The sequence below is a fragment of the Paralichthys olivaceus genome, chromosome 16 (genome assembly GCF_024713975.1).
Source record: "Paralichthys olivaceus isolate ysfri-2021 chromosome 16, ASM2471397v2, whole genome shotgun sequence".
NCBI lineage: Eukaryota > Metazoa > Chordata > Actinopteri > Pleuronectiformes > Paralichthyidae > Paralichthys > Paralichthys olivaceus.
In genome coordinates, this window is record NC_091108.1 from 11,207,715 (window position 1) to 11,221,925 (window position 14,211).

At 39.9% G+C, this 14,211-nt stretch overlaps 2 protein-coding genes across 4 annotated transcripts; both read right to left on the minus strand.

Moving 5' to 3' along the window:
* Nucleotides 1–14: 14 nt before the first annotated feature.
* Nucleotides 15–8,659, minus strand: kif2c (kinesin family member 2C). Of its 3 annotated transcripts, none has more exons than XM_020104869.2 (22): nt 8,376–8,659; nt 8,209–8,303; nt 7,990–8,091; nt 6,583–6,631; nt 6,460–6,495; nt 5,408–5,554; nt 4,812–4,934; nt 4,509–4,606; nt 4,281–4,376; nt 3,918–3,972; nt 3,595–3,757; nt 3,204–3,294; nt 2,941–3,004; nt 2,558–2,649; nt 2,331–2,473; nt 1,884–2,097; nt 1,517–1,627; nt 1,309–1,376; nt 850–928; nt 675–755; nt 495–588; nt 15–191 (listed from the first exon to the last, which is right to left on the minus strand). In XM_020104869.2, the coding sequence occupies exons 1-22, from the start codon at nt 8,434–8,436 to the stop codon at nt 130–132; spliced, it is 2,124 nt and encodes a 707-aa protein (XP_019960428.2). In that variant the 5' UTR covers nt 8,437–8,659; the 3' UTR covers nt 15–129. The 3 variants fall into 3 exon arrangements, with proteins under 3 accessions (XP_019960428.2, XP_019960417.2, XP_019960438.2); XM_020104858.2 differs by having other exon boundaries at nt 6,451–6,495; XM_020104879.2 differs by lacking the exon at nt 6,460–6,495.
* Nucleotides 8,660–9,852: 1,193 nt separating this feature from the next.
* LOC138405186 (thioredoxin reductase-like selenoprotein T1a) lies at nt 9,853–14,206 on the minus strand. The gene is made up of 6 exons (XM_069511881.1): nt 13,946–14,206; nt 12,552–12,662; nt 12,089–12,215; nt 10,837–10,924; nt 10,512–10,678; nt 9,853–10,376 (listed from the first exon to the last, which is right to left on the minus strand). The coding sequence occupies exons 1-5, from the start codon at nt 14,077–14,079 to the stop codon at nt 10,554–10,556; spliced, it is 585 nt and encodes a 194-aa protein (XP_069367982.1). The 5' UTR covers nt 14,080–14,206; the 3' UTR covers nt 9,853–10,376; nt 10,512–10,553.
* Between the last annotated feature and the right edge of the window lie 5 nt (nt 14,207–14,211).

Genomic DNA, 14,211 nt, shown 5'->3' on the forward strand with positions numbered 1-14,211 from the left:
ATGTATTTAATGAATGAGTGTTTGAACACATTTTATTTAATACAGTGCTTAATACAATAAAACCGAAAAGACCTGCATCAACATAGAAATACTAAAAAACAAACTGTCATGAGTTTTTCCAGGTCCGCCTCAGTGATTCAGCCTCGCCATTCTCTCCCGATCCACAGCCGACTGCAAAGCTAGGACTGTTTCTGTGAATGACAGATGAGACTGAATAAGTAAATGTAAAGCACGAACATCCGCCCAGATTTTCATTCTTCATATAAGTAGTAGTTTGGTCCAGGGAATCTCTGATATTTAATTTGGAAAGCATAAAGTTTCATATGTGTCTTTCAAAAATGTCTAATTAATATCACCTGATGTGGATGTTTTAGACACAATGAGGAGTCTGCTCCTAATGCTGACACTGGATGTGTAATATTCACCAGTACAGTATATTTAGTTCAGTTAATAACACTCAGCTCCAAAATCAAACCAAAAATAAAAAAACAAACCCAATAATTTCTGCGAATGACCAACTAGGTCGGGAAGTCCTGCCTCGATATTGTACGAGGTTTGCTCCATCGACTTCACAAGTTCATTTGCCCTCTGAGAAAAGAAAGTGATTGAAATGTAAGGAGTGACACAGACTATAACATGTATCCTGTAAAGATGAGCAGATTTAAGACAACTACCTGGAGCTCCACGTAAACTTTCTCCTCCAGATCTGCCACCTGGGATATGGCATCGTAGACACCAGTGTCATCAACAGATTCCTATGATACACATAAGAGAACAGCAAATGTTTCGCAAAGTTGTAAACACAAATCATATGAATTATGATGTTGTCCTCATCTTGTGTTTGCTGACCTCATCTGAGGAACTATTTACAGGCTCTTGTGCTTTAGCTGCTTCACGGGCTTTGGAATTTCCATTGAGTTCTTTCACTCTGCAGAAGAGGGGAAAAAGTATTGAGCTTCACAGGCATAATATTCTTTTCATACCAGATATAGTGATCAACCATTTATATGGATAAAAAATTAAACTGCTGTTTAAATTCAGTTATAGTGCTCAAGTAGTCTGCTTACAGTGTTCATTTGGGTCTTTATATACATGTTTAGACAGTAAAAAAGTAATTTTTACAGTTTTTAACTGTTGCTGCTCCTCTCTGGGTCTCTATCATTCATGGTGCACGCTGCAACAGTTACCAGATAACAAATGTTGTTTTTACCCAGTCTAAGTTCAGATGTTTCTGATGTGTCTGAGTTCGTGAACAAAAAATTTGGAATAAACTTAAAAGTCCTTAGATTCATTGCATTAAATATGTACCTGTCAGCGTAGCGTAGCGTGTTCATTGTGTATTCACATGAAGCCATGCCTGGAGACACCATAGCAATCTATGCAATAAAACAAGACACATACATTAATACATAGTTGAATTAAAGTTTGTGCATCTGCATCATCTACTGTAGTGTAATAAGACCACAATGCCCCAGATGCCAAACTGTTAGTTTCCAAATTTTGGTGTTTTACGTACCATGCAGGTCCTGGACTTCTCTCCGATGAAGGAATCCCTGAGGACCTTGGTTAAAGTACTCATACGGAAAGGAATGTGATCGCTGTTCTTCCCCAGTGAACGGATGCATTCCTACAGGACACATACGTGGACACAAGGGCATACATTTAGGTGCTGTGAATGCATGATTTAATATTTGGTCAGTTGGACTTCCATGGATTTGGAGCATTTTATGCTTTACTTTAGCAATTTGTCTGAACAACAGTTAATTAATATGCATCCATGGACAAGGAGCAATGGGGGAAGAAAAAAAAAAAAAAAAAAAAAAAAAAACTTTTCTCACTTTGTAGCCAGTTACTTATGATCGGATGAGCACATGCCAGTCTACCTTGAGAGCCAGCAGGCTGCGGTTGATCTCTGCGGTCTCCACCAAAGTGCTGCGGTCGTTGCTGCTGACATCTGTACCACGCTCGTTGCCGGCTAAATCAACCAGTGAAAATTTGCCGTGCAGAGTGGTAGCGCGGTCGTTGCGTCGCAGCACAATCTGGAGGATGGCGTGAGAGCGGGATGAGTTGGCATTGGCTGATGTCTGGCCTGATGTTCTGGAAAGACAGCAGAATAAGATGAATAGGGGGGTAGCAACACTACTGTTCCATTTATTTTGCTGTGGTAACTAATTAACTACCAGGTCATCAGTTTTAAGCATTTATTACATTATTTGTATTTCAGGTTTTTCGTTTTGGACAGCTATATCTAAAACTATTCCTCTTTCAGTCAGAATGTTTTCTACAGTTTAAAGAAATATGCAACATACACGTCCTTATCACATTAGTACCTGCAGGCACTGCCTGTCTGTATAATCCTGATGACTTCTTCTGCCGAGGTCACGTAGACCTCCTCAAGGCCCACAACCTGAACCTGCTGCCGGTCATCTTCCAGAACTCTGAGCTTTGACTTCTTGTTCAGGAGGTCATACACCTAAGTCAAAAAAGTATATCTCGATTAAATAAGTTGATTTTTCTGTTTACATGTGCTCATGGAGGCAGAAGAGGTTTTTCATACTTTGCCATTGTAAATCTCAAAGAAGCTGACGTAGGCAGAGAGATCCAGGTTAGCGTACCTCCTGTGGTTGAGATAGGCGAAAACATCCTGGGCTAAAAGGAGAGTCAAGCAAGTTATTGTTTTAAGAAAATTCTGAATGTTATGTAGCTTGAAGAATGGATTAACAATGGGACATATAATCTGAATTATGGAGACATTTACAAATAATGTGGATAAAACAGACAATTGCTCATAGTTGAAACTTTTTACGTGACTCCAATGTAAAAACCAATAAGAAAAATCTTTTTTTCTTACCACTGACTGTTCAATGGACAGAATAATCATCATCAAAGTCACTAATCAACAAGTTTACTTCTAGTTCTGTGGAAATCTGAGGATTGTACCTGCCAAGGCGTAGATCCCTTTGGCACTGTTCTGCTGCCTCCCTGTGAAATCACCTCCCATTGTCTAGAGAAAAAAATTACCAAATCAGAAAGAATAAATTAAACTATGTGCATAGTTATGTACATAATTTAGAGGTGTGCATTTTGGGGAAACGTAACAATATGCTCAAATTATTGGCATCCAGCTATTTTTTGTTAAAAACACATCAAAATGTTTTTATCTAAAACACTGATTCCAGACAACTCAACCCGACAAAACTTACATGAGTTTTCCCACTTCCTGTCTGGCCATAGGCAAAACATGTTGCCATGCAACCTTCGAAAATGGACTTCACCAGAGGTTTGGCAGTGAGCCTCAAGACAAAAAAAAGTAAATCAAAATGTCAGAAACTGGTCAACAGGTACATGTGCTCACACTCACTAAACATTTATGAAGGAATGATTCTGTCCCAAGCTTATTGATCCATTTCAGTGGTTGATCAGTGTGTCTCTTGAAAAATCAGTGGGCAAATGCCAGACAAATAGCTCCAGAGGCTTTAAAATCATGTTGCCCAGGGGGAAATTCTTCATAGGAAACTGGCAAATGACATAAATTACATCTCATTCACATAAACCTGCACTCATACTCAAATTAAAGGCAAATGAGGTAATTACTTGTAGACCAGGTCGTTGGTGGAGGTCTCGTCAAAAGAGTAGTCAAAGTGAAAGATTTGATTGTCCAAGTACTTGGTGAGGTCCACTTTCTGTTTTGGCTCGTGGACCAGCAGCGTACCTTTCCCAGGTACAGACACCACATCGATCTCCTTCTTATTGATCTCTGAAGACACAAAAAGGTCAAAGACAGCATTAAGAAAAAAGATTGCATGATTCACATTTTAGGGTAAGATGCTCTGATTTGTTAGATGAGTGTAGTATAGGGACGACTGAATGAGTCACTTTCTGTGCAGAGACACTAATGTGCGTCACTCCCAGTTTACCTTGTTTGTTCAGGGGCCGCTTGCGAACGCACACACAAATCCTGTGAGCTTCAATCTGCAAAAACACAAGATGTGCTTAATGAAGAGGGTTGAGAGAGAGAGAGAGAGAGAGAGAGAGAGAGAGAGAGAGAGAGAGAGAGAGAGAGAGAGAGAGACAAGCAGTGTCATCAAATCATTATCTCTTCATGTGTGTTGATACTGGGGTGGTGCCCCCCACCAAAAAAAATCAGCGTATGGGGACTAAGAAGAGTAAAAATATAATTGAATCATGATGTAGTCCGACGGATGGGATGCCAAGAAGCATTTAGGACAAATTTGGTTGCGTTCAGACTTAGCGCTGACTACTGATCACTCCAAACTTACCGTGTCATTGGTTGATATGGGGGTTATTTCCAGGGTCTCTCTGAAGATTTGGATCATCTCAAAGAACTTTTGATTTGGTCGATTAGCCTCACCAAACTGAAACAAACAAGAAACAAAAGAAATGTTAAATATAAGGAGAATTAACTCATAGTAACTAAAATATCTAATCAAGTTACTGTTTGTTTTTTTTTGTTTTTTTACACCAGAATATATTTTTAAAAATCCCACCTTTCCCCTCTTGGTCTGCATTTCAGGGGGTTTTATAACACAAGACAGTCTTTTGTTGCCTTTGTTTAACTCCTGGGGAGCCACAGACTTTCTCCTGCCTGGAGTGTATGAAAATGAGTCACATTTCATTACCACCATTATAATACTCAACATGTTAACACAAAACAAGCAAATTATTTTTTCAACAATAAGAGAAAGTAAGTTTCACTCGTGAACTGAATGTGTAGAGTAAGATATGTCTGTAGTTCTGTGTAATCCAGGGGATGCACATGATATCATGTTGGTGTATAATTTGTCACTGACCTTTGACTACCAGTGGAGGAGGCATTCTTTCGAGTTCATCATTTTCTTTTACACTCTCACGGGCCAAAGGAGTCGCTTGTGCTGATGTAGTCTCCTTCTTCTTACGTTGCTGATTAGAAGTCACTAAATGAGGCAGAAGAATGCACTTGATATTATAAAGAGGATAAATATTTCAAAATTACTTGATAAATGAAGCACACAAAGAAGTTGCACATGGTGGACAAAAACTGAAAATCTAGTCTCATGCAATGTGACTGACAACAACTGGAATGGTAGAGCACAATTCAACACTGAGGCCCAACAGTTCCCTTAAATTCAACCAAGCTGCAACAAATCCCCATGACCAAAGTCATTGATATCAGTCTCCTTAATATGCCTGATTTTTATGAAGATCCATGAATTCTTCCCTAGGTAAACGGTGAAAATGTAGAAAAAAAAAAAACTGAAACAAATATCTAGATGTGGACCAACATTTAATGGGTTTCCCTGACCCACACTGCATCCCTCCTCCAAGTTTCATGGAAATATTTGATCTAGAAAGAGATTTAACTTGTGAATTTCTTTTTCAATTTTCATTTCAGAGTATTACTACCAACCAGAATTTGTAAGGACAGATGATGTGGGGAGATCGGGTTGGACCGGCTCCGGGATTCCCTGAGAAGTCTGAGTAGGTGGGACTGGTGCTGGAGCTGCAGCCGGGGCCTGGAACATGCACGTCTGCCTGACTTGAGCCCGACTGGCAACTGAAAGTAAGCGAGAAATAAAAGTCAACCAGCTGCCATACACTTAGTGTCATCGTCTGAAATCAAGTATCATTAAGCTTTTGCTAGCACTGAGATTATGAGAGGGCACAATGGAAAGTTCAACTGTACCATCACTGTAGGAGGAGTCAGCTTGGAGTGATAAAAACAACAAGCGAAAAGTGGAGCCAAGTTAGTGTAGATAATTAAATGAATCAGCGCACATGAAAATTAAGTGCACATGAAAATATTACTTACTGAAGTTTAATAATCAACAGTTACAATCAACCAGTGTTAAGCATTTAAAAAGGAGAGTAATGTATCATCACAGCCCATTGTGTCTTAAATGAGCCGTACTCCTGTTAACAGCAGTGATACAGAGTGCTCTTTTTAACCCTGCTTGTGTGATCTTTCTTCCCAACCAGAAAAAAAAAACAATAAACCAACTCAGATTGACAGAATGTGATGTGCCCAGAATTTGTCGATATGTATCCCCGTGCCACTAAACCTAAATAAAAGATAATTTTTTTGTAACCTGAAGTCCGAGCTAGGGCTGGGCATAAAGGCCAAGATACAAATGTTCATATTAGTCAAGATTGATAATTATCACGATGAATGCGACATTTTACAAATCTGAGGTAGATCAATTATTCTGTGTCATGGCTCCTCACTGTGTTTTCACTGCATTACACAGATGTATATTTGAACTTTTATTACATTGCTAATGATGAAAATTATACAGCAATTACCAGTGATATTGTGTTATTGCCCAGCCCTAGTCTGAGCAGAGATTAGCTCCCCCAGAATTGTGGGTTTTTGCACTTACTCCCCAAATCCCTTTATTAAAGGAAAGAAAAGAAAGTACAACTGATTTGCTTCAGAGAGAGGAACATGCATGCCTTGCCGACCTGACTCTTCAACCTTGGTGACAGCTGGGGCAGAGGCTTTTGGAAGGAAACAGGCAGTTAAGTGACAGAACAGTGAATGTGGTAAGTCTTAACAGACAAAACCATTTCAAATCATTTACATACAGGAGGAAGGGGCCGGAATCCTGGACGAGCGCAGTCGGCCCTCGTACTTCTGTGGAATAGACACAAACAGATGAAGTTGCCTCGTCCAGCCTCGCTCTGCATATTCCCATAATTCAAAGCAAATCACTTCACAGCTTTAAAGGCACAGTGTGTAGAATGCTGAACAGCCCTCACCTCACCCTCTCCTTCCAAACATGAAAAAGAACCTGTGGTAGCTTCAGTTGTCATAAAAACTCAAAAGGTGTTTAATTTGTCCAGTCTGGACTAATGTAAAAAACATGGCAGCCTCCGTAGAGAGGGTCCCCTCCATGTAAATATAAAGTGTTTAAATATAAAGGGCCTTTTCTGGGGTAAAGAAAACCACAATTCATACAATTTAGATGAAACGAACTAGTGAAAACATCATAAGGATTATTCTACACTAAATTTCTGCCAATAGTTCCTTTTCACCTGACTCTTACACACTGGACCTTTCAAGACTAATGTTGCACTCGTGTTTTTGAACCAAAATGATGAGAACAACTACATTTTTCATGCATACCCACTATTTCATAGCACAAAGCTTGTGCTGAATGTGTGTGAGTGCGTGTCAGTGTGAGAGACGCACTGAATTATGAATGAATGCACAGCTATGAAGAAAGATTTGACTCATTGAAGAAAAGTATGGATCATTGTGCTGAGCAGTGTTGATATTGTGACTTCATTTCAACCAAATTTAAACTGTGGTGAGTCAGAGGCAGCCACCTCGTAATTCTATTGCTTTTTTTTTTTTTTTTTAAATGTTGTTCACTATTTTTGAAATGAATACATTTCAAATTTGTGCATATGTTTTCAGCAAAGTAAAATATATAAACTCTGACTCACCTCATATTATCACAAGTCACTTGTCAATAATTGTCAGTGTAGAGAGGCTAAGAATGATCTACTTTTGTATTAAACATCTTGTGGTTGACTTTCTATTTAATATAGTGGACTTATCTTGTGGAATAAAACATACATTTATTAGATTCCTGTGTAGTTGTAGAAATGCCCTGCTGTTGCAATGGAAATTAGTCAGTGATTATAACCCAGTCTTTCCCATTCTTGGGCAAGATACTGAACCCCGACTTGCCCGTTCTCATAGAGAAAAGTGCTGCACATAGATGAACTGTGTGAATGTGTGTGTGAATGTAAATCTGTACTGTGAAGTGCTTTGGGTAGTCATCAAGACTAGAAAAGCTGCTATATAAATCCAGACCATTTACCATGTTAATTATTATTATTGTAATTGACATTACTAAGAAAATTGCTTAATTTCCTGTTGCAAGAGACAAAAACAAGGGTGTAGCTCAGGGCCCAGTAAATGTTTTATAATAACCTGGGTGAACCGGTCTACACTGACAACAAGCTGCTGGAAAAGCAAAGCACCTTCTCTGTAGCCAGAGCTGGAGGATCAGCAGCTTTGTTGGTGACAGTGTTGACGTGGTCCACGAGCTCTGGGTTGAGTTCACACAGATCGTTCACTTCGACCTGAAGCAAATGGAAACATGAATCAAGGTGTCATTCGCAGATTAGATGTCAGGTTAATTAAACAATCAGCACGAGGGAACTTCTAAGGCATGATTGTGTTTATATGGACTCACTGACCTCCTTCCCTCGGCAGATATTCCTCTCATACCACTCGACCATCACCGTGGACTTGGCGGCGTCAACGGATTTCACCGTCGCCAGATGCACTCGACCTGATTCACAAAAACACGGTGAGTCCCCATGAAGTCATCAGAAATAACCCAAGAGAAGAAACATCCGCTCACCGTCACTTCGGCTGATTTGTACAGACAGTCCAACAAGAAGCCGGGACAGACTCGTCTCCATCTTCGCTGCTGAAACGGGGAAATGAACGTCGACGTCTTCTTCACTCGCTCCTGCGAATGTGTCGCAGTTCAAGTCTCCTTCTCGTCAGTAACTTTAAAAACGAACATTCAAACGCTCTCCTGTCTTTGCTGTGTTTGTCAGTTGCGACATTATAGTTTCAAGCTCACCTGACAAACTCAACGCAAACGCCGCCCAAGATTTAAACTCGTGTTATATCCGGGTTTATAAGAATATGATTGGTCGACGTCATGCTGTCGTAGTTTCCCTTCTTCTTCTATGGTCTCGTACCGGAAACCCAAGTTGTCACTATACCGTCACCGCCTGGATTAGTCAGGGAATTACCTCTTAAATTACAACCAACCTTCATTTAAAAATAATACACTTTATAAATTATTATTTAGTTTAGTTTTGTGTGAATAATAATACACATTCACTGAGATGGATAAACGATATGAAATTGGATTTTTATAATTAAAACTAAATTTCACTAATATAAGATAACATCTAAAATATTTTATATATCATATACAAATCAATAATATAAGAATGCATATGATGAAATATTTTCCACCAATATAGAATTACACAGCAATATAACATTTCATGATAGAAAATAGTTTCACTAATTGTGGTGGTTGCCCCATCAGCTCACTCAATGTTAATTCTGTCCCATTTTATATTTCTCTCCAGTAAAAACATTACACACAGTCCTTTGTTCTCACATCTTTTAATTTGAACGGACCGAGTACATACACCTGAGTCTGTAAGATAGGTTGAAGCTTTGGTTCACTTATTGCTTAGCTGGCCTCTTTAAGTTCAGGCCCTGATTTTGTTTTTCTAGTTTTGCAAATTGCTTAAAATATTTGGATTTTTTTTTCAATTTAATTCCACTGTGTTTTGCCTTTTTGCTTGGTCCCCAATACTAATAAGATTACAAATGATAAAATATTTTTTCACTACTATAAGATTACATATGATGGCACTTTGGTCAATAATTTCTTAGATGCAACTAGTGTTTACCAAGGATTCAACATGTTGGATTTCCTGTAGCACTGTAACCTCACTGTTTTGTTCTGCCATTGTACTCATTGTCTGTTTAGTCTCATCTAATCAAATCAGTGCAGTGCCTCAGGTCATCCAATAACATTAGGTTGAGCACATGGACAGAAGATGTCACTTGACTTGAATGAACAGATATGTCTGCTTTTATCTCTGAGCCAGCAGATTTTCTATTCTTCTTCTCAGGTTTCCTTTTATTAAACCACTAAATCTTCAAGAGATAACTGGTGAGTAGTCATAATATTATATATCCACTTCAATGCACTGCCTCTTCTAAAAGTACGATTTCCTCAGGGTATCATTTTCAACATCTTATTCTACCACTTCAATCAGTAAACCCAAACACCACATCACAACTTTACAGTTTAATAGTTTCAATGTTTTATTCTTCTTCATAGCTTCTTCCAAGTTATGTAAATACAAAAATTATTCAGAAATCATACCAAGACATAATTCCCTAATGTTATTTTCAAAACAGAGGCAATTTTTAAGTGTTGCATTTTGTACATGGCAAAGCTACTTATAGAATAAATTTAAAATTCTCCATATGGCTCAGTGGTACAAATAACACAACTGTTTTATTCACATAGATCAATTATATGCAACAAGTTTAAGACTATAAGAATCAGTGATACATTTCTCTTCGTGGTTCCACTGGTGTCGCCTGGATGAAATCTGCGATCGTGTGAATGGTTAAAAAAAAATGACAGAATGGCCGGAACCGTTGCCATGGATCCCACTCTGGCGTCAGGGGCGGGATGTCTTGGAGGGACATCATGAAGAGTGATGGGAGCATCCAGTCTGTGCTAGCAGTCTTCCTGCCTTCAGCGCAGACCTTCATAAACATCACTTCACAGCCCAGTGAGAAGCCCACCTCAGACCTAGAGAGGCAGAGAGAGAAACACGCTCTCATACACACAGCACTGACATGAAGTATGTCTCACTGGTGAGGAAAAACATTACGAGACTGACAAAACACTGCTTAGTTTAAAAAAAGTGTCATGAACACTACTCACATGGAGGGGATTTTAGCTCCAGCCAGGACTTGAAGAGCAGGGTTAGGAGTGGAGGTGGGGTTTTGTGTCCATGTGAACGTTCATCTTCATCTCGTTGTCCAGAATTTGCACAAGCTGCTGCATGGAGGGCAAGTGACCCGACTCCAGCTTTGACCACACTGGCACATCTACACAAAGACAATACTCACTCAATAATCACTGCAACTCACTGTTATGACACACCATGATTACATAAATTAGCACTACATGTTGTTCTGGGGTAATAACAGTGGGGGAAAAAAAGCACTGGGTTCAGTCAATAAACAATGCTGTGAATCACACTCACCATTTAGTGTGATTTCAAAAGCTCCTGTAGACATTAACTGGTTTTCAATCATATTGCTGAAGAAGAACACCATCATGCAGGCATATATCTGAAAGAAGCATGAGAGAAATCTCAGTTAGAAGTTCCACATGAAAATATATTTTCCAATTCTTCTGCTCTCACAATGGAATGGAGTAATGTACTGAGAATATACCTTTAAATCCCTTCAACACTGAGGACAAAGACCCCTGGCATGAACACGCTACAGTATTGACAGGTCAACATGACACTGCTTTAAGAAACTTTGAAGGGATAAGCTACAACTACAAATGCGTGAACAGTCAGAGATAAACTCCATCCTACTTGTGGGATCTATGTTACAAATCTGGTAGTTAAAGTCAATTACTCCACAAAGAAAAAATGGGCAAACTTATCATTTTTTATGCAAGGTTCAGCTAGCACAGAAAACTGCAGCCCATTAACATGAAAGGTTTCCTGGTATCAGATATATATTTTGACTCTTGTTGCCTTATCTTTTATTCTAGGTTTCTTATTCTCTTCAGTTTGCAGGATGGTCAGGAATGAACCGATTTGTGTATATGTGAAGTAGGCACACCTCGCACAGAGGTGTCCTTATTGATTGAGATTAGGACACAATGAGACTACGGAGAAACAAATGACATGCCCCAGACAAATTAATATGACTGGACTACATTCCTCAAATCATTTGGTTAATTAATAGTTGTCAGGACATAGTTTAATGAAATATAATCAGAATCATTATGACAAAATATCTACGGCAGCTCTAAATATGAACAGAGCTGCCATTAGAATGATGCCAAAACAAATCTTTATGCTCCGTATGAAATTTGGGTTTTCTGTAAACACAACTTAACGTCAGTCTAAGCTTTATGTTGAAACACAAAAAAATTACTCTGTGCAAGATGTAAACAGTCACTGGCCATTCTCCCTCTGAGCATTTAGCATGTGCGCAACCCTGAGGACACATTTAACAACACAACCTGAAGACCCCGAAGGAACAGCTAATGAAATCCCACAGGTTGAGTTGCACTTGATAGTGTGTATGAACACGACTGCATCAGAAACACAGGCTACTTTCCTTCATTTCTACAGTCAAGTCATGTTCCTGTGTTCCTGATGTCTGTGCTGATTAACTCCATGTTCAGCAGCATCATACTGACTCCATACATATTAACATTACAGTGCTCTTCCATAGGTTCAGGGCTGTACCTCTATTTCCAGGAAACCTTACCTTATTCCCCTGGCCCCACTCCCAGACGCCTGGAGCTTGCATACCAAAGAGGGCAAATGGGTCCCTGCCGATGATAATCAGCCCAATCACCAGTAGTTTGAACACAGACAGGAAGGAAGAAATGTGGCTGAGGGGAAAAAAAGAAAGAAAGAAACTTAATACAATTTTTTCATTTTTTCAAATGACGCCAAAATATCAACACTGGTCACCACATAACTTTTAATACTTTATTCTTGACATTTCATTAGCAATTTTCTAAGTTCCGACTTTTAAAAGAGAATGGAATATGAAACTTTGGTCTGATCCAAATCTGAATACATTTTGGAGATAGGTTAAATAACACACTACAAGATCAATAACAACCCATATGAATTACACAACGCATCCTGCATTATAAAACATGCTTTCATAAAGCTGGATATAATCCACTTGTAACAAGGCAGACTATCTTCCACTCTCTTACCGATAGACGGGAATAGGAAGGTAGTTCTCCCCTTCGATGCGGATGTCTGGGTACCGCTGGTACAAGGCCTGCATGTACTCCTCAAACACCCGCTTGTACCCTCAGGAAATGCTGTGGGAAGACGAGCACACAGTTAGAAAGACATGCAAGGGGTCACTGACCCAAAGTTGGGAAAACAAGCTGCAAGTAACAACATCATCTGTGACTTCTGATATCAGACACCTTTCCAAAGAGAAGCAATGCCAGCCATTGTATAATAATAATTTAGTATGGCCCTCGAGGGATGTAATAAAAATTAAAATGGCCCTTGCTAGAAAAAAGGTTCCTCACCCCTGCTGTAGACATTGTTTTGGGAAAATCTGCTGATCCATGGTCAACACATCAATGAAGAAAGTGTTCAGGAACCCTTTGACATCTTATGCTGAAATATTTATTGAAGCTTGGCCAAGAAGAAAATCAGAATTCATCCATACAAGTGCATGATGCTCTCTCATATTCTGAAGTCTGCTTTTCTGCAGTCACACCTTAAACCCCAACAGATCATTTAATCTATGGGTGTGCTTGTTCCTAAACAATCAAATGTATGTTCTAGTCATGGAGACAGTATTGCCGGCTTACGCAGTCTCATATCTGCGATGTCGAGGGAATGAAGGCTTTGACCTTCGCCAAGCTCTTGCACTTCCCAAACACAACAGCCTGTTGCACTCTGCCCCAGAGAGGACTCATGTAAACCTCTTGTGAGGAATTTTCCGCTCAGTCGGATTCCATCTAATGTTGGCATTAGAGACAAGCATATGACTTTTTTCTTGTATAACTATTTTACTTGTTTGTCTTAGTATTGACTTCAACTGATTTGATTTCAACTACCACAGACTAACATATACCTCATCGTAAATATACTGACTTCCTGTGGTGTTTACACGGAGCTGTCACTCTAACAGGCATTATCTACTAAACTAGAAAGTTACTTGTTGAATGACAGTTAGTTAAATAAATCATTCCAGACACACAGAGCACTGTACTGGGGTTTGAAATAACCTCCATATTTATATAATACTCGTACACGTTGATCATCAGACCACAGGGTTGATCGATACCTAGCATGTTTGACAGCAGCGGTGAGAAGCTAATTCAAATAAATCTTCACGAGAAAGTCTAAGAAGAAGAACTTCTATGAAATACCCCCCTCCTGTCCCGTGTTTCAACACTAGTTGAGTCATTCCGCTAATAAATAACTGGGAAAGGCTCCTTCTCCTCCAGCCAACAGGAGCTAACAGGAGCTAACACCCTGCCGGTAATCTGCTACGGATCTGTACGGCCTGCGGTGCTGTTAGCCGGAGAGCGGAGCTAGCTGGCGACGATGACTCGCCATCTTTCTGCTCAGTTCGCCTCACCAGATCTGGAACTTGAGCAGGGGCCCCGTGGCGAACTGCATCTTCATCTTCTTCACGCCGCTGCTGTCACCAGACGTGGCGCAGCACAGCGAGAAAACCCCCAGAGCGAGGAGCGAGAAACACGGCCACTTCATCTCCACCTGTTCCGGGGTTTGTTTCCCTGCTCGGCTCAGAACGAGAGGGGGGGGGTCAGTTGAACAGCCAAGGCAGCAGGGGGCGCTAAGTGTTGGTACCGGTTGTGTCTCAGAGCCAGAGGAAGGAGAGAG

Excerpts from the sequence above, each read along its gene's own strand:
- kif2c (XM_020104858.2), bottom strand. The coding sequence starts at position 8,436 with ATGGAGACGAGTCTGTCCCGGCTTCTTGTTGGACTGTCTGTACAAATC. Across the intron at positions 4,377-4,508 it reads TGCAGACCAAGAGGGGAAAG|TTTGGTGAGGCTAATCGACC; the intron begins GTGGGATTTTTA and ends TGTTTGTTTCAG. Across the intron at positions 2,650-2,940 it reads AGGGATCTACGCCTTGGCAG|CCCAGGATGTTTTCGCCTAT; the intron begins GTACAATCCTCA and ends CTCTCCTTTTAG.